The sequence below is a fragment of the Chanos chanos genome, chromosome 6, assembly GCF_902362185.1.
Source record: "Chanos chanos chromosome 6, fChaCha1.1, whole genome shotgun sequence".
NCBI lineage: Eukaryota > Metazoa > Chordata > Actinopteri > Gonorynchiformes > Chanidae > Chanos > Chanos chanos.
Window position 1 is genome coordinate 33,694,484 of NC_044500.1, and position 18,108 is coordinate 33,712,591.

General features: G+C 41.5%; 1 protein-coding gene and 1 long non-coding RNA gene across 2 annotated transcripts in view; one reads left to right on the top strand and one right to left on the bottom strand.

Moving 5' to 3' along the window:
* Positions 1-3,360: 3,360 nt before the first annotated feature.
* On the top strand, positions 3,361-5,912 carry LOC115814909 (uncharacterized). Its single transcript, XR_004025392.1, has 3 exons — positions 3,361-3,485; positions 5,553-5,702; positions 5,822-5,912. It is a non-coding gene; the product is annotated as an uncharacterized LOC115814909 (long non-coding RNA).
* A 6,069-nt stretch (positions 5,913-11,981) lies between these two features.
* trim62.1 (tripartite motif containing 62, tandem duplicate 1) overlaps positions 11,982-18,108 on the bottom strand; it is a 29,859-nt gene continuing 23,732 nt past the window's right edge. Inside the window, exons 4-6 of the mRNA XM_030777796.1 lie at positions 15,795-16,051; positions 15,308-15,423; positions 11,982-12,939 (exon numbers count right to left, since the gene is read on the bottom strand). Coding sequence (XP_030633656.1) covers positions 12,389-12,939; positions 15,308-15,423; positions 15,795-16,051 — 924 coding nt within the window. The 3' untranslated portion in view covers positions 11,982-12,388. The remainder of the gene's footprint in view (positions 12,940-15,307; positions 15,424-15,794; positions 16,052-18,108) is intronic.

Genomic DNA, 18,108 nt, shown 5'->3' on the forward strand with positions numbered 1-18,108 from the left:
AAGACACCCTCTGTAGGGGGCCTTTCAGGCTGACTTCTAGTTGTTGAGCTTTTTAATACAGCAAATGTTGTAAACAGGCATTGAAATTGTACAAAGATGTGTGTAGCATGTGTAAAAGAAATTGGTACCATCTTAGCTTCAGAAATTCAGAGTATGCTTAATTCTTTCTCAAAACAAAAAAGTTTTGAGAAAATCCAGTACATAATCATGCTGTAAGTCTTCAAATGTATAAAAGATAGGCTAAGTTAAGAAATGAGTGCCTCAAGGAGGTGAAATCAAAACCCGTAACCGTCATTAAGGAAATATTTTTGAGGGGTCTCAGTTCATGTGCCTGAACGTATCATCTTTATTATTTTTGGCTCATGTAAATGAAAAGCACCATGAAGCCCTCTTGTCAAACAGACTTCAGCACAGCCAGCTTTGCCAAAACACACACAGCCCAATGTCAAATGAAAAAAAGAAAGTCATTATGAACAAGAGCAAAACGCCTAACTTTTGGGGAAGAATTGTCGGGTACAAGTCATTGATTTTAAAGACAATGACTGCTGAGTACTGGAAAGGGCACTAGAATTGAACTTGAACTAAGCCCGCTTGTAGTGTGCATACATTTAAGTTTCAGTCAATCTTGAAACAAAAATAAATGTCAGACTATATACTTTTCCTGGTCATGTTATCGACCTCATGCACAAACTCTACTTTCTATTCATTTACCTTGCTCATTTTCCCATCGGACATTAGATATGTAGCCAACACATTTAAGCGTATCACAACTTCAGCAATTTCCCAAAATCTGTTTTAAAAGCCCAGAGCACTATCATAGGAACGAGGACTGTCAATACTCATTCTACATTGAGCTTTGATAAATCAACATCAGGTGTCCTTTGGCCTTGCAGTCGACAGCTAATGATAACGTTATCCTTTTTTCTAACTTATATGACAAAGATCGTTTCAAACTGCACGATACGGGGTCAGGTTCATTATTCCGAGGCAATTTCCATGGATTTAATTGTCCCTGAATTCATTTATTCACGAACCTCTGCGTTGCTTGGAATTGTGTTACTAGAAGAATAAGTCTTGAGATACACAATAATAAGAGTTCGATAGATGCATTTCAATCCTGTTTTTATGGGTCTGATTTTCGTCCCTGCTCATCAGAAGGTATTGTATGGACAGTCTTCATACAACCCTCAACTGCTCCTGAACACCAATACATGCCGAGACAAAAGACATTCAACATGCCGCAGCAGGACAAGCCCCAAGCTTCAACTCAAAACCATAAAATCACATCGGTTTACTTGATTTGAAAATACTCGCAATATATGGCGTTTCTAGGCTACAAAGACTTCGATGATTCGGATTCTAACACTACCAAGATATGTCTAACGTAATACGAGATGTACGCAGAAGTAAGCTTCCATTTGGGTGCAGTAAAATAAAATATACGATATTCGTACCATAAATGATAATGTCGCTTTTATTCTAATAGTTTAAAACATGCATAAAGGTATTGTTTGCACAGACTGAAAATTCGTTCAGAGAAAATGAGGCAAAACTGAGATAAAAGTTACTTAACTTTTTCTTTCATTTTATCAGGAACCTTGACATTTTTCCTAATTACGAACGTAGCTTTTTCAAAAGAGTGATCGTTTAAAATTGACCAAATGCTTGTATTTCGGGGCTCGAGAAACTCCGTTTTCCCGTTGCCTTGCTCTGCAGCCTCTCCCACATTCTCAGACAGTTTTATTAAAAAATTCAGACAAAAGGAAAACAAAAATGGCAGCCTGTCTTATTTTTATAAGGACGGGACGCCATATTCTGCAGATCCCAAATTTACGAACAAAATGTGCCTCCAAAACTAGATCAGTCGAACTGCATTTCATTATGTCATCCGTTTATTTGCATTAACAGCACGAATGATTGTTTACTTAGATTTGCAGGTTTGAATAGCCCGGCTCGAAGGAGGAAAAAAAAAAAACCTAGACACTTCCTATAACAATCATGCTGTGCAAAATACCAATTGACTAGGCATGATGGGCTTCTGCGCGATCAAACCTCTAAACAAACCACACAGCGACTTGGATGCATACGTATTTCTAGTTTATAATTTTAGATATACATATAAATACGCTGTCTTATTTCAAACATGCGCTTGCCATAGTATTTTTTTTTTTTTTGGAACTTTTTGGTGACTCTAGTGACTGCGATAACTCCCGTGAAATTAAAATGTATTCTCGCGAACATTTAAAACACGCAGAGAACAAAGGATAAAAAGTATAATATACCTACCCGTCCTCTTGATTGCAGATTTCATCAAATTTATAAAAGGTTAAGATGTTCTTTCAGCTTGCCTTCTGTCGGAGTTCAGACCTTCCGGGTCGCCTACTGTTCACTTCTGGGTGCTGCAGGCAGAGTAATATCCAGTACATAACGTTGGCAATATCCATACAAAGAATAACGTACATATAATTGCCTGGGAAAATTAAATTGTGTGAAATATACGCTCTGTGCAGACCAAATTATTGCTTACTTTGATTAACGAGCAGATGACCGTAACCATCTACATGGAAACAACTGAATTGACAGGGTTGTATAAAAATACATTTTGGAAGGAAATATCTATGTCATGCTTTGCATTATGTATATTTTCTCATGAAACCAACAGATATACAGCGAGGCATCCCCCCGCCCTTCAATAAATATTATATGGCGCGATGATCGCATTTGTGCGGGTGCCCTGTCTGTTCTTTTAGTGAAATCATATAGCCACATAGAGTAAAGGGAAAGGTGATGAAAATGAGATTGGTTTTGGCATTATATATTTAGGTTTCCTTAAAGGGATGTTGGTTTCATGTTGTTCTTTGATTTTGAGTTCAATTAGGTCATAGTGGCTTTTCTGTGCCATATTTGGCTATATCAGCCCATGTTAGTTTGATTTAGCCTCAGTTGCAGATTTCAGCAGAAGATGGCAGCAAAGACCATAACTACTCAGAGGGCTGTGCCCACTATCTAAGTGATAAATGTTAGGAGGAAAGCCCATTAAAATCATGTCTTTTACTATTTTGTCAACCATTTAAATAACCCTACAATTATACGTTAATCAACCAAGTAATCAACCTTCTAGTTAAGGGATGCACACATAGAGCAAGACATGCACACACACACACATGTGCGCACACACACACACATGTGCGCACACACACACACACACACACACACACACACACACACACACACACACACACACATTTCTCTCCAAAGGAAGCAGTTAAACTGGTTTTTTGTGTGATCTTAGGCAACAGAGGCACACCCTCCACACAGACACGTGCTTACACATTCACATAGCCTAGGTAAGGACATATCCCATTGGGGGAGGGCTGTTGAACACACACACACACACACACACACACACATACACACATAGACTGAACAGAATGAACGCATACATACAGCTCATGCTGAAAGACTAGCCAATCTGCTGTGATCAGGTAAGGCACATTCTCCTTGTTAACTCTCTACTTCTTCTAGGCGTCTGCTGAGTCAGCTCTCACCTGGTGATCCACATACAGATCTGAATTTGCATACACTGCGAAACCTCCAGTCATGGTGTAAAAACACAATCTCAGCAAACAGGATCTGTTTTGTCTGTTTGTGGTTCCTGATGTTTGAGCTCAGGCATGCAGTTGGACCCTGTAATTAGCGTGTAGAATTATGCAGATGTGCTCTATTCAAATAGGGATGTTCCAATTCAGGGGAATTTCCTGAGAACTCAACAATATTTAGTGGTATGGGTGAATTTAATATAATAAGGGTGGTTGTGTCAAAGTGTTTTCTCAGGGGGAAAAAATGTAATGGGTATTTCTGTTGTTTCTTTCAATTTCACAGAAATAGGGAATTAAGAGAAGACAGAGTTTATTACTGAGATGAGCTTTGTAACAATTTTGTCAAATTGGCAAAACCAATCATTTGGCTTTGCTGTTTAAATGATTAGGTTTTAGAATGGCACTTAATATAATTAACTTAGTTTGGTATGGTTATATAAGAAACAAACCTCGTTTCACAACCTTGTTCAACAAACCCATTTCCAAATGCATAAAGGTGAGGTGGAGTATCTCCACAGTATGCCAAAGTACATGGTGTATTGATCTAGTGAAAAAGATGATCCACAGCAGAATATTTATCTGTCTGCAGCGTTAGTTTAATGTATTAACAACAGAAGTGACACAAAGACATTCAGTCGTCACATTAATACCTCTAAAAGAATCAAGTCACATCAGATTCCTCTTTTATTCTTTGACTGAATGTATGGACTCGATTTATGTATATGTGGGAAGTAGTTGGACCTAGATTTTGTTTGAGGCATACTGTATAACTGGAGAAGATGAAAGACTTTGAAAACTTTAAAAACTGATACAGTATCCTGTTTCACAAAAGCAATTATTGTGTCAAAGGAAAAGAAGATAATAACTGTCAGCAATGACTGTCATACATGTAGTTCAAAGCCAGAAAATCTGTATACATTTTGTGTTAAATCTAAGTCATCAGTGAGGGTGATTTGAATATGCATTTTAAAAGCAAACAACCAGATGAAAAGCCAAGACTAAATGTATCTACACTGATACAACCAACTGGTAATATGCCTCTAATTTTGATGTAGATATAACACGTTGTAGTGCTTAAGTAAAGTTTGTTTTAAAGGTTCAGTGGTTACGTTCCCCCAAATAGTTTAAATTAATTCCATTATTGGTATTGAAATGACATTTTGTGACATCTTCTGGGAAAAAAAGGCAAGATTTCTCAAAGCATTTCGGAATACAGTATTAAACTCTTAATTGTACAGTTGATACACTGTGTTTGTTGTCCTTATAAATATGAGGACATATAGTAATCTTTTAATAAGCATGCTAGATCAATCAGTCACTGGTGTATTGACATTATCATTTCATGAAGATGACAATTCGGCAGCTGTAAGATTACAGGCTCCTGCTTTTGTTCTGACATAACTTAAAAAACAAACTGAATATTAAAAGAAGAATACCACGCTAACTTTCCGCCATCTCATGCTGGCATGTATTTACATTGCAAACACAAATCCAAATTTATAATACCTAGAGGAACAGGTGAACAGGATAAGAACTCCAGAAGGGTGTTGGCATATTCAGTTAGGCATCACAAAAGTTGGTTTTACAAACCACAACACTTGTACGTAATGGTGCAGAAAGACTCCCTTTGCAAACGCAGATCTTTCATTGAATGGGAGTGGTTTTTGATGAGAACATAGTTTAACAGCAGCAAGATTAACCATAATCTCAAAAATAAATACATACAACCTCATTACTAATTTAAGGGGTTTTATTTCAAGTGAAGGACAATACAGTACATTTGTCTCCATTGTTGCCATGCTCTCAATGGTTCAACAACTTATTTTCAGTCTCAGAATGCATAGGCTTTTGATTTGCTAAGTTATTATGTACGCTGTGTGTGATCAAATGTGTGTGTCTATTATGTGAACAATGACGTCTGAGTAATATGTTTTCCTCTGTCTCTGTCTGCAGTAATGGAGGGAGTTTTGGAGGGAGCACTCACTCTGTGCCTGTGCAAACTGATGTGCAGTGTTCTCTTTCTGCCTGCAGTCAGAGGCTCCATGTCATCAGTCAGTTTGTGCTGCAACTGCCTTTTAATATTCACTGACCTTGCCATTACCAGTAAGCAAAGCTCTCTGTTAAATCTGTGTCTGAGTCTATATAGGACTAGATTCCCAGCATCTTTAGTTCAAAACTTTTACCTGTGTTCAGGAGTTTAACACCCCTCTTTCTCTCCTCAGTCTTTCTTGCCCTTCTCTGGTTGGACGTTCCTTGGCTGACACCTTTGCCTGTACCTTCTGATGTCGTCTGCCTTCGCTTCACGCTCTTCTTGGGACAGACTTACGGGACTGTTCTGGTGCTGACCACACCTCTGGTTGCTATGGAGCTTGCATTCCGTCTGCAGTGGTTGCAAACAGTCGGCATGAAGGCTGAGGGCAAAGAGATGCAGAATGAAATGGGTGGTGGTCTTTTGGATCCTGTGGTATTAGAGATTGACAGTGAAGAGGAGGGCCGTGAGAGTAACAGTCTGGAGAGGAAGGAGTTGCTAACCTGTGCCGTAGGCTTTTTCTGCTGCCTGCTAGTATGGAGCATCTGCGGGCTGTGTGGGGGACAAAACTGGAAGGGGGATGAGCTATCGGTGAAGACCTGTCTGAGAAGTGGTAGTTCGTTCTCCACCTGCCTCCCCAGGTTGCTCACTGTATCCGCACCAATGGGGAGAGAGCTTTCCTGGGCTCTACCCACTTATGCCCTCCTGCTGGGCCTAACTGGAAGCCTGAGCCTCCTCACAGTGAAACTAGCCAATAGACTGACTCACCAACAGCAGCAGACAGCCACATCAACAACAGGGGTGAGAAAGGAGTGTGTTGGCTCACAGTTAATACAAACACGGCCCACGCTGTGCATGACCATGAACCACATAGCCTGTGTGTCAAAGACCCAGGCTGTTGATTCAGAGAAAACATCTGACAGCTGTGGTGTTCACAGTACACAATTCACAAACATCAAACAACACCTGCTCTGCCCCGGCATAAACCCTCTCCATTGGTCTCATCGCTTCAGTCTGGCCAAAAGTTGTGAATTAAAACGTGAGCGCATTAAGTTATTCACAATATTGGGATACGGACTTCCCCAAAAGCAAACATCCCAGCAGCCCCATACAGTGGAGCTTCACTCCATTTCCTCTCCGTACCTATGCAGCAGAATGAGACTACCCTCACAGCCCTGTAGAAGCCAGTCTTGGCAGTCTCTCACGGGAAGTCCCTGCCTGGGGGCAGACATACTGACTGGGCTGCTTTGTGGGCTTCTAGTGTGTGGTTTTCCTGTAATCCTCAGTGCTAATATCCTGCTTATCAGATGTCTGGAGACCCTGATGATTTATACTCTAAAACTGCTCCTTTGTCTTTCACATATCAAATATGAACCTGTCTGAGTTCTCTGTAAGCCAGACTAATGGATCACAAGTAGTTGGAGAGGTGGGTGAGAGTTGTATGGAGTGGTGAGAAAAATGTGATGAGTGAATGTGGAAACTGGTATAACTTTGGGAGGAGGTAGTGTGTGAGGTTTTGTTTGTATTATCTATTCATTCAGACAGCTGGACTGTCTGTCATTGTCAACATAATAAAAGACAAACATCTGACTGATTGTCTGTTTGTGTGTGCTTCTGAAGCAGAGAATGCTAGAGAGCCGATGAAAGGTGCAAACCAAAGCAGGTTCAAGCAGGTTTAACAGAGCGATGTTATGAATTTATGAGTTTACCTGGAGCTTTTTTTCCCCACTCTAGAACACAGACCCAATTTTGAGTTGTTTTTATTAGAGAATGAAAGGATTATTTTGAAATGTCCTGTGTAAGCTTAATACTAGAGGGTCAGTAGAACAGGGACACACAGTAAGAGCAGTAGCATGTACTGTACTGTATATGGTTAAAGAAAAATGACTAATTACGTGCCTGCTACAGCTCGGATGCAAGTAAGATGTGACTACATTCCTCAATTTCTAGTTTTAATTAATTGCCAGATGTTCTGACTCAGAACGTAGATACATACGAAAAACCAAACGTAGTAAGTCACACAGAAACAGATAACATAATGGTACCATTTATATTATTAAACAACAGCACAAAAAGGAGTTTCTCTGGTCATATCAAGTCGCATACAACTTTAAGAGCCAGAAACTGTGATATAGCATATTTCAACACCAGAGGTCTCCCTGTAGCCATTGTATTCTTATGCCTAAGGTGAGACCTATTAGACCTTGATGTACTTATAGCATACATTGAAATAGAAACTGCAAGATGTTTGTGAAATAACAAAAATTTTGACTTTTGTTTTTGGTCTATGCCTAATGATACAACCTGAGGGCTAATATTGAGTGAGAGGAGGATTAGTTTCCTCTGCCAAAGTATTCTGACTTGTTTAGACAAATACTCTTGCTGGAAGGCCAATGACTCAAGTAGACCACAACAAGCAGAGAAATCCACTGACAGGCAACATTAGAGACTATTGTATAGGTTTGGTTTGAGAAAGATGAACAGTTCATGGTCGAACCCACTGGTTTATTGGAATAATATCTCACATGTGGAATTTTATAATGTCACAGAGCACTGGAATAAGATTAAAGCTTAAACAGTACGTTATATGTTGATAATATAAAGTCGCCAATGTAAGAGTCAGCGGGGTTTTTTTTTTTCACGCACGGATGGATCACACACAAGATGTTACAGTGCATTTAGCTCAACACAGAGATGTTATATATGAGTCAATGAAAAATCACTTGTAAGGGATACTGTTGCGGCTTTCGGTCCAACTCCCCAAAGCAAGCGTACAATGTGAGAATGTCATTTACTGCTGCAGGTTGTTTTTACAAATCTTGTCCTCTTGTGGTATGAGAATTACACTACGAATGCCTAAATCTTCAGGCTCTCCCACAGCAAGAAAAGAAAAGAAAAAAAAACTACGCAGAGTTACTGTTCATCCTCCATTATAGAACTGTTTATGTCCATTTGGCAAATACATTTATTTCAGAAACAGGATATTCTCAATACTTGCTCTTTGTTAAGACTGATGAGAAAATGAACATTGTGGAAGAGATGTTTTCCTATTACGATAAATACATTCTTTTCTACATTATCCTTATCAGTTTTAAGCATGTACCTCCTGCTCTGATTACATGCTGATACAAGTCTTTTCAAACACCACATTTAGTGCAGAACCTAAGGCACTGTCAGTCAACAGTAATGCGTTTGTAGGTTAATATTTGTATTCCCCATACTGGAAGCATTTCCAGATATTGTGTAATTTTTCCAAGAAGTGACCACTGGAAAAGAAATAATGAAACAGAGTTTCAAAAGTATTACCCATATTGTTATGAGTATATGAAATGTCTGTAAGATAGAGGACTGTGGTGAGTTTCGTTTCACTGAATTGTGAATAATTAACTGTCATCTCTCTCTCTCTCTCTCTCCCCTGAGTCTTCTGAGTGAAACACCATGCCACACACCCAACCAGGCCAGGTGCTGCCAGAGACATGACAGGGCTCTCATTTCAAAGACATTTGCACATTGTCACAGCAGTCAACTGTCTCAATGCCAACTTTCTCTTGGGGGAAAGTTAACTTGATTATATGGATGTTAGGGCAGGGAGTGAAAGATATTATGTTATGGATCAAAAGAAAAAAACAACAAAAAAAAAAAAAAAGAGTTGTGTATGTAGAGGAGATGTCTTATCCCATCTTAGGTTGCTAATGTGGATGACATTCGCAGGATGAGTAATATCTCAGTGTGGAACACAGCTGTTACGGGAGTCAATTAGCCTGCGAAAGACCAGCACTTACTGCATAACTTATTGCATAAAGTAATATGGCATGAGATAAGTTCTCCATTAGCAGTAACTTCACTGCATATTTCTTTCCATGTTCTGGATGATGTAATAGCTGCCCTGTCCGCCGTCCTTTGGGATGGGCACTTCTGCTTATAGGGTGTGATCCAGGTTTTCTTTCTGTTTGCATTCTAAGTTTTAAATAACCTTCAAAACTGCTTTATATACAGACTGCGCCAAGACACAGAAAAACAGGAGATCTCCAACAAAAGTTAACCAAGCCTCAGAAGAAAATATATACTACAGTAGATGTACTTTGCAAACATGAAAGATTTAAGCATGTATATTAAAGTATACATGTACACACCTTCACATAGATAAATGGTCTGTGCACTAGTCCGTGATCAATGACGGAAAACAGGATAGAGAAACACCCAGTGGACACACCTGCCTAGATGAATGTGACCAACTTCCATTGGACTCCAAGTGGTCAACAAATATGTTACAGACAGAACATTTTCACAGTAAATCCATATTTTTATATGGTTGTGTATTATACACGTAAATATGCAACAATAAATATAAACATTAATGAAGAGTCGGACAGAGAGGCATTGGATTGATGATTCTTTAATTGTACATTAAAACATTTTTCATGAAACTCTAGCAGCAAGAGCTCACCAGAGTGTGTTTACACAATGATGGGTGCAAAGCGACTGTCGTTCAAAGACACAATCATTATCCTTGTCGTTAACATAATCATTGCAAAGTTTCACCTATATCTCAAGTACCCCACCACCCAATAATAATCATTGGCTATTTCTGATACATATCACAACATGAGACAGCATTCTGTGCTGCAAATGTCATAGAGGTCCATTTCATCACAGTCCTCAGCATGTCACATCCAACAATCCAACAGCGCAGGGCACTGCCCCAATCCTTTAACAGCTCTAAAACAGACAGCGCATACACACAGACGCACGCTCGCACTTGAAAACACATGCGAATACACACGCACACGCACACACACAACTACACACATACAGTAAGACCTAGGTTGGGTGAGGTCTGGTTTCAGTGAACAGGATATGGAATGAAAATTAAGACTTTCCAAAGCTTACTGTTAAGCACAGGTCAGGAGACTGTCTCTCTGAAACAGGATTTGGGCATACATTTCCTTAGGGCAAGACTGGTACATACATTAGACCCAGTATTAAAACACCAAAGGTCGCAAAAATCCCAAAGAAACAGAAAACAGAAGTGCAAGGCTCTTGAATTGAGCACTGGAGACCATCATTACAGCATGATATTCACACTTCACACTTAAGTTGTGGCAACATCCCTTCGGGACAAAAATAAATTGATGAGTGTATACACAAAAATGGGGAAAGTGGTTTCTGAGTGCTGTGTAGTGCTTTTCCCTATATATATTTATATATTTAAGACTATATATGCAGTTCCAAAAAATAAAAATAAAAAATAAAAAAACAAAACAAAAAGGACATTTAAAGGCCACTTCAGTCTGCCCAGAATCTGACTGATAACAGGGCCTATCAACACCAAAACAAACCATTCAATTTGCAAAAAGGTAACGAAACAAACAAAAAAACTGTACTACATTTGTTTGTTTTTACACTCACTGATTGCAAATCAGACACCTTCATGGAAAAGTGAAGTCATTAGATATTCTTAAGAGAACGCTGGATTACAAACTCGTCTGCCAAATGTAGAACCATAAACTATTGATATCATGAGGGAAGAACAGGGCGTCCTGGCTTCAGTAATGTTCTAGAGGACAGACGTAAGAGGAATAAATAAATCAAAAAAGCGATACCATGCTGCAGGACGAAATGCAGAGACACACTAACCACCAATAAAGGGCATGATAGAACTCTGCTGACCTGCAATATGTACAAATGCGCAAAGAGTACAACCCTCACTCTGCTAGCAGCAGATACACAGGCAAGTCTCTCCAACAGTGCCTGGAATCTCACACGAGAGAGAGAGAGAGAGAGAGAGAGAGAGAGAGAGAGAGAGAGAGAGAATCAGACACAGAGAGAGAGAGAGGTCACAGAGCAAGAGTACAGATGTGCTCATCCACAAACAGCCTCTGCAAAATACACGCCCGCGCATACACTTACACATACACAGACACATCCACGCACAAAAATCACTGACGAAGCTGAGCGTTTTGGGCTGCGATTACTGCGAGACAACGGCGACGTCAGACACATTTGGATTTCCACCGTTTCCGAGGAGCACGACCTGAGGAACACAAGAACCGAGACGTCGTTCTGGTCACTAAAAGGAACAAAGAGAAGTAGCGGTACGAGGTTGAACGCACGAGCCGAAACCGGTGCCAGACAGTTAGCGGTGTGATGCCGGACACATTTCACAAACACACCAAAGCCAATTGCACAAAGAGTAAAAGGCGACACAATTTCACATATCTGGCAGCAGAACAGAGGATCTCTCTTTCCAGGCTGAGGCAGTGAAAAGAGAGACAGAGCATGGGGCCTCTGGGGGGGGGGGGGGGGGGGGGGGGGGGGGGGGGGGGGGGGGGGGGGGGGGTGGGGGGGGTGAATGGACTGTGAGTTGGGCATTGTGTGCCAGAGTAACTGGGAGATCCAGAGCACTGGCCCACACTGGGATTACAAATGACTAGCAACATAAAATGTACAAAAGGCCCACAGTGACTTCTTCTTAGAACCGAGTCTCCTTTTCCCTTTCATATGCAAGTGCCCACTTTAGAAACACAAGACCTAGAGTATCGTACGCCATCCAGTATCCCCAAGGTCAGTCACATCAATCAGCATGCCAAGCACGAGAGCTTTACTGCAGACTGGAAGAAAAGAACATTTTAAAACACCCTGTTTTTTTAGGCCTTTTTTTCTCAAAACCCCACAAATGAATGGTCCTTATAAGACTGAATCAGATGAGTAAATTCAGGTTGGTTAAATTACTCTGGTTTTCCGTAATATCTGTAATTTCTTAAAGGCGAACTGTGTTGATTCGCAATGGTTGCACGTTTTTTCCGTTGGCGTGGCTCTGGCCGGGGCTAAAGTAAGGGCACAGCTTGGCGGAGAACTTCTCTCGGTAGGTGTAGAGCCAGGACATGTCGTCAGCGTTGTAGAAGACCAGCAGGCCTTTGGGGTAGTCCAGGTATACGCCCACCTTTTCCAGCTTGCTCTTTACATTGAGGCGGGTCCAGGGTTCGGTGCAGGCGCTGTACTGATTGCCGTCGTGCATGACGATACAGTAAAAGCCGCGACTGGGCTGGATCTGGATGCTGCCCTTGCGGCTGACCGTCTCATTGGCCACCCCAATCATCCACTGGGTTTTCTCAGAAACCATCACTTCCCAGTAGTGGACCCCTCCGTTGAAGCCCTCCGCCCCGAGGACGGACACCTCTACGTCAAAGCGGCGGGGGGAATCTTGCAGGGGCTGAGGGTGTAGGTTCCCATACGCCACAATGGTACAGTCATCAGATAAGATGAGCCTCTGGTGGGCAGTGATAGGGTCCATGGTCAAAGCAGCAGGCACTGTAGAGATAGAGGGGAAGAGACAGACAATTAACCATCAGGTCTGAAACCCAATCACTTTGTTCCTTATCTAACATCTTCACTACTGTGCACTGATCCTCTAAATTATTTCTGAGGACCGCCTTTGGAAAACCACTCCAATCTCTGTGGGAGGACCAAGACCAGATTTCTGTTTGGGATGCTGTCGTTTCACATTACTCAAGGAGGGAAAAGGCGAGGCGTCTATTTGTAATTCATACATTATGTGCTGAAGCAGCTCCACAGCCCACTCCAAAGGAGTCCAGGGAAAAGAAAACATTAACATCTCTGCATCTGCCTGGTTCTTACTCTGAGTTTGTTAGTCCAACCTCATTAGCCGCCTTAATAACCCGAGTCCCAACAGGAACGTGTGGAATCTAGCTCTTTTTCAGCAAAACAGTCCCTACCATTACAGTAAAATTAAGAAGTACAATATGCAAATGACATTTCAACATCTCAATTTCAATTATTTCACATTCTCTCACCAAACAGGAGCAACATTGTGCTCATTAAACATAATTATATTTAATTATAATAATGATGTAACAAACAAAACAAAAAACCAAAACATAATGTAAACAGACACTATCTATAATGCACCACATGTAACCAGGAAAGCAATACAGGTCCGTGAACGAAACATATCCTTGAGGAAAACAACGTTTCTCTTAGGTCTGCTTCAGCGGTGGAAGTAAGATCTCCGTCGGACAGCAGCCAGGGAACCGGAGTGAGGCATAAAAATAAACAGAATCTCATCAATCACGCGGGGCCTGCCTAACAATGCCCAGAGGACCCACTGCCTGAGCTGCATGCCCAAAAAAAGGGCCTGCTCAAGGCAGTGTCCCTAACTCACACCGGTGGGCTGGACAGGCAGAAGAAGGAGAGACACTCTGGTCCAATCAAAAGTAAGGACATAGGATAGAGGAGCCCAAGAGTCCAATCTAATTGCGCAAGGTGACTTTTAAAACACAGAGCATCACGTTTAAGACCGTACGAGAAAAACGCTAAGCAGCGCACGAACGTATTGAGGCATTTCTGGGAAGCCTGTGTATTTCTAGAGCTCTTCCGTCACATGCACTGTGATTAGGAAACTTGGAGGTCAAAGTAAATCTTAGGTATATTCATTTGGCAACGAGGAGCACCAATTAAGTGGGTAAGCAGTATGTGCTTTTACTGAGTCCAACTTCAGGATGTCATTATGCAGAGTGTGGAATGCAAGCCAGACCTTTTAGTTAAATACCCAAGCCTGTCTGAGGTTCAGTCATCATGGAAAATTTAAAAGAACAATGCTGGTTTCTTTTCCCACACACCATACTTAGGCATGCCTATAAGAGAAAGAACATTTCCAACCTTCTATTTATAACACCAACCATAAGTAGGGGAAACTAACCCAGACCACAGGACTAAACATTCTGTTTCTAATCCTATGACATTCACAGACAGTATTATCTTCTAAAAAAAAAAAAAAAAAGCCAGCAGATATAGAGAGTGGTCCAAAAAAGCACAAAGTTAAGGCTAAAGTGAAATGGGAGGATGGGAGCTGGTGCTCAGCACTGATATTACAACACACACAGGACAGATGGGGCTTCAAACCATTGTTCCATTTGGAAAGCGGTCAAATGAAGCCAAGCAACCCTCCCCGCTTTGTTTTGTACAGGGAACGCAAAAATGGGAAAACCGTCAGAGTGAAGTATTCCTTTCTAGATGATTTCAAACAAATCTCTGTCTTGGTATGTCATTTTGAGGGGGGTGGGGGGTGAGAGGGCTTAGGAAGAGGTTGCCTTCAGAGTTCTTTACCATCTCGCTCCTGTGCAGCCAAACTGGCATGAGCACCACAAACAGGACATGTGTTCATATTCACTTGTTTATCTGCACTGGAAACACACAGGTTCTGTTTGTGTCCCTCACATAATCCAGGATCAGCTTTGGCCATGAATGAAAATATGCCAGAGAGAAAACAGCAGATGCCTACAGAGACTATGTCAAATAGACCATTTGCCCCTCTGCATTATGGGTTAAAATAAATCCTAAAGCAATCTAAAATTGTAACATGGTCATTTGGCAACGCTAAGCACATAATACATTCCAGAGCAAGATTTACATTGTTATGTGAAAGTACTTCACACAGGCCCAGACTGAGGAAAAATTATGGTGCAAGAAACCACCGGGCTTTTGTTAAGCAGGCAACACAGGTGATAATTTTCTCATCATGGCCAGAAATAAAAGGATTTTAAATATGTACTGCATAAAAGTGAACACAGAAAACAACCATTTTCAGACTTTTTTTTTGGATTATGACTGAGATTGATCTCTGAATCTTGGAAACTTGGATATTCCAATGATGCAGCACCTGGGGAGATATCCTGGAATAGAGACTTCCAGATTGTGTACTGTAGAGGCCCCATGTATTTTGAGGTTGGAAAATCTTCATAGGTGAGGTTGGTTTCATGGATCTTCCCTTTTATTCTGTAAAGATAAAAAATAAATACACGAAACAATTACAAACACTGTCATTTGTTATGTAAATCATATTTAAACGACTATTTGACTCTGTCTACAAGACTCTTCTCACTGCTAAAGTCAAACAGCTGTGAGTCACGCAAGGCGATAGGGTCACTTCTGGCGCTAGCTTAGATCACTCTCATTAGTGCAATACTAATCACACTATTCACCCTCCCATATGGTGCCTTGGCTCAGTCTGTTCCTTCCCAAATTAGAGCCCAAAAAAAAAAAAAAAAGTGGTCAACATTTCACCGCGATGCAATCACTGTGGCATAAACATGTCGACAGCTAAATTCCCCTGAATATGAGTGTTTTTTTGTTTGTTTGTTTTTTACCTCTCAGAGGTGACAGCCACTCCCTCCAGGAAGTCATGGCGTCCAGTCTCGCTGAGACGCTCCTGCAGTATCTGGATTCCCTCTTTGACATCACGCAGTTGCTGGCTATAACGCTGGATCTTGTGCTCGATGTCGGAGAGCGTGCGTGCCGTGTCAGTCTCCAGTTCCTCCAGCATGCTCTTCTGCCTCTCCCGCAAGAAACGGTGCAAACGCTCAAACGCATCACCGATGGTAGCCCGCAGGCTCTTGGCCGAGGACTACAAAATAAGTCCGAAAAAAAAAAAACTGATTGTAACTGTAATCACAAATAGTGTCCTCCACTAAACCAGCTCAGCTCCATTGCGAAATTACTGTTATATTGAGTAATACTGAGGAATTGGGCGACTATGACTGGATAACACACAACACTGAGAACCATTAAGGCAATACTGTGCACTAAAACACTAACACTGACAATCAAGTGGATGCCATTGAGCTGGTATGCTTCATCTGCTGGGGTTAGCTGAGGACAACCTGTATGAGAAGGGAGTGATTACATAGTGGACAGAAAGGGAGATAAAGACAGTCCATTAAAAAAAAGTGCGGAACTGTTTGACGGGAAAGGTGAGGGAGGGAGAAAAATGGTGAAAAACACTAAACAAAATTACAGAGGCCAGGCAAGGGGAAAGGATATCAGACATCTAATCTAAACCTCTAATGGAGATGAATCATTTCCTCTGTGTGTCTAGTGAGCAAGACAGAACAGAGTGAACAGCCAAGCACACCACTACTGGGTAAAGCTATTCACCAAAGCCCTTCAACAGGAAAGAGGCTTCCTCCAAGTGACTGATGTAACATTTGAGAGCTGCACTCTACGTCTTGACTCCGAAACAAGATGCGAGAAGGAAAGTACATGTTTTCCCATTACTAGGGAAAAAGAGACAAAAACAGCAACAACTAAAGAAAAAAAAAAAATACAGTGGAGGAGTGTATCTTTTCAACTGATCTGGTGAGCATCCAAAACAAAATGCGATTTACTGATCAGTAGGAAGCTGAAATCCTATTATGATCGGTTATCTCCCCAACAGGAGGAGGATTGGCATTATATCCATGGGGAGGACCAGCCCACCTGGAGACTTGATGGATGAGTAGGGCTCAGCTCCACAGAAGCGAGATTGGTCTCTTGAGCCTGTGCTTCCTGTAGGGGCCCCTGTCAGAGACGGGCTATTTACAGCTTACAAAACTCCCTAGCCAACAGCAGCTTGGCCTCCCAGCAGTCAGTCCTCTGAAGCATCTGCTTATCAGCCCATCTCCCAACAGGGTCCCCAATCAGACACAGTGTCTGCACTTCAGACAAGATGGCCCATAGACAGCCCCACCGCAGCGCCACAACTGACACAAGCGATGGGATGGCTTGAACCACCTAAACTCATTTTCAGCTAATTTTTTGTAATGAATTAATCTTCAAGAAAACTCATTTGCCTTACAATGTTGGCAACATCATCCTTGAAACAGCCGGAAACATGGGGGATGGTTCCCCATCTTTGTCATGATTGTTGCTAAAGGAAGGGTATTAACTGTTTTCAGGGGAACATGAAAGACTCAATTGTTCTACTGGTGGATTTAAACAAAGGGTTGCTTTAAACAGAGGTACATGAACTTAACGAGGATGGGAAAAAATTGTCTTTTTTCTTTTTTTGGATCAACACAGTGAGCCTTCTTGTTCTGACAATGATGTAGGCTAATGTGTCAGCTGCTCTAGGTGTCCCCTCCATGCCTGGCAAGCACCTGCAAGCAACACAGCGTAGCTTATCATTGTTAAAATATGAGGTTGGGCACTCTCCCGCAAATGTAAAATGTCAACACGGTAGGAGAAAATGACTCCTGATTTGTTCAACATGCACAGACACATATCTCATGCCACGTAAATACGGTGGTTAGAGCAATGTAGTCTGACTGCAGTGGATGATACCTGTGAACTCTACACTAATTAGATTGGCTGATTGGGGAACAAACAACAAGGAGTGAGACTGGCAGGTGCTGCCAGCTGAGATGAGCAACAGAAATGAGTAAAGAGCTTGATCAAGCTAAACCAGGTGGAACCCTGAAGTTTGTAACGACTTGTTCTTGCAAACGCATCAATATGGTCTATAACGCACCAGTGAGGACAGCTATGTAAACTGTAGGCAGAAGACTACACTCCCAAAGAACAAATTCAGCTGACTGCAGCCACTCTCACTGTCAGAGAACACTCCTTTTCCCATGGCTCAGTCACCAAGGAGCCAAAGATGTGCAAGGAGAGTGAAAGAAGGCAGAGAAAAAGCTGCAGTTATCG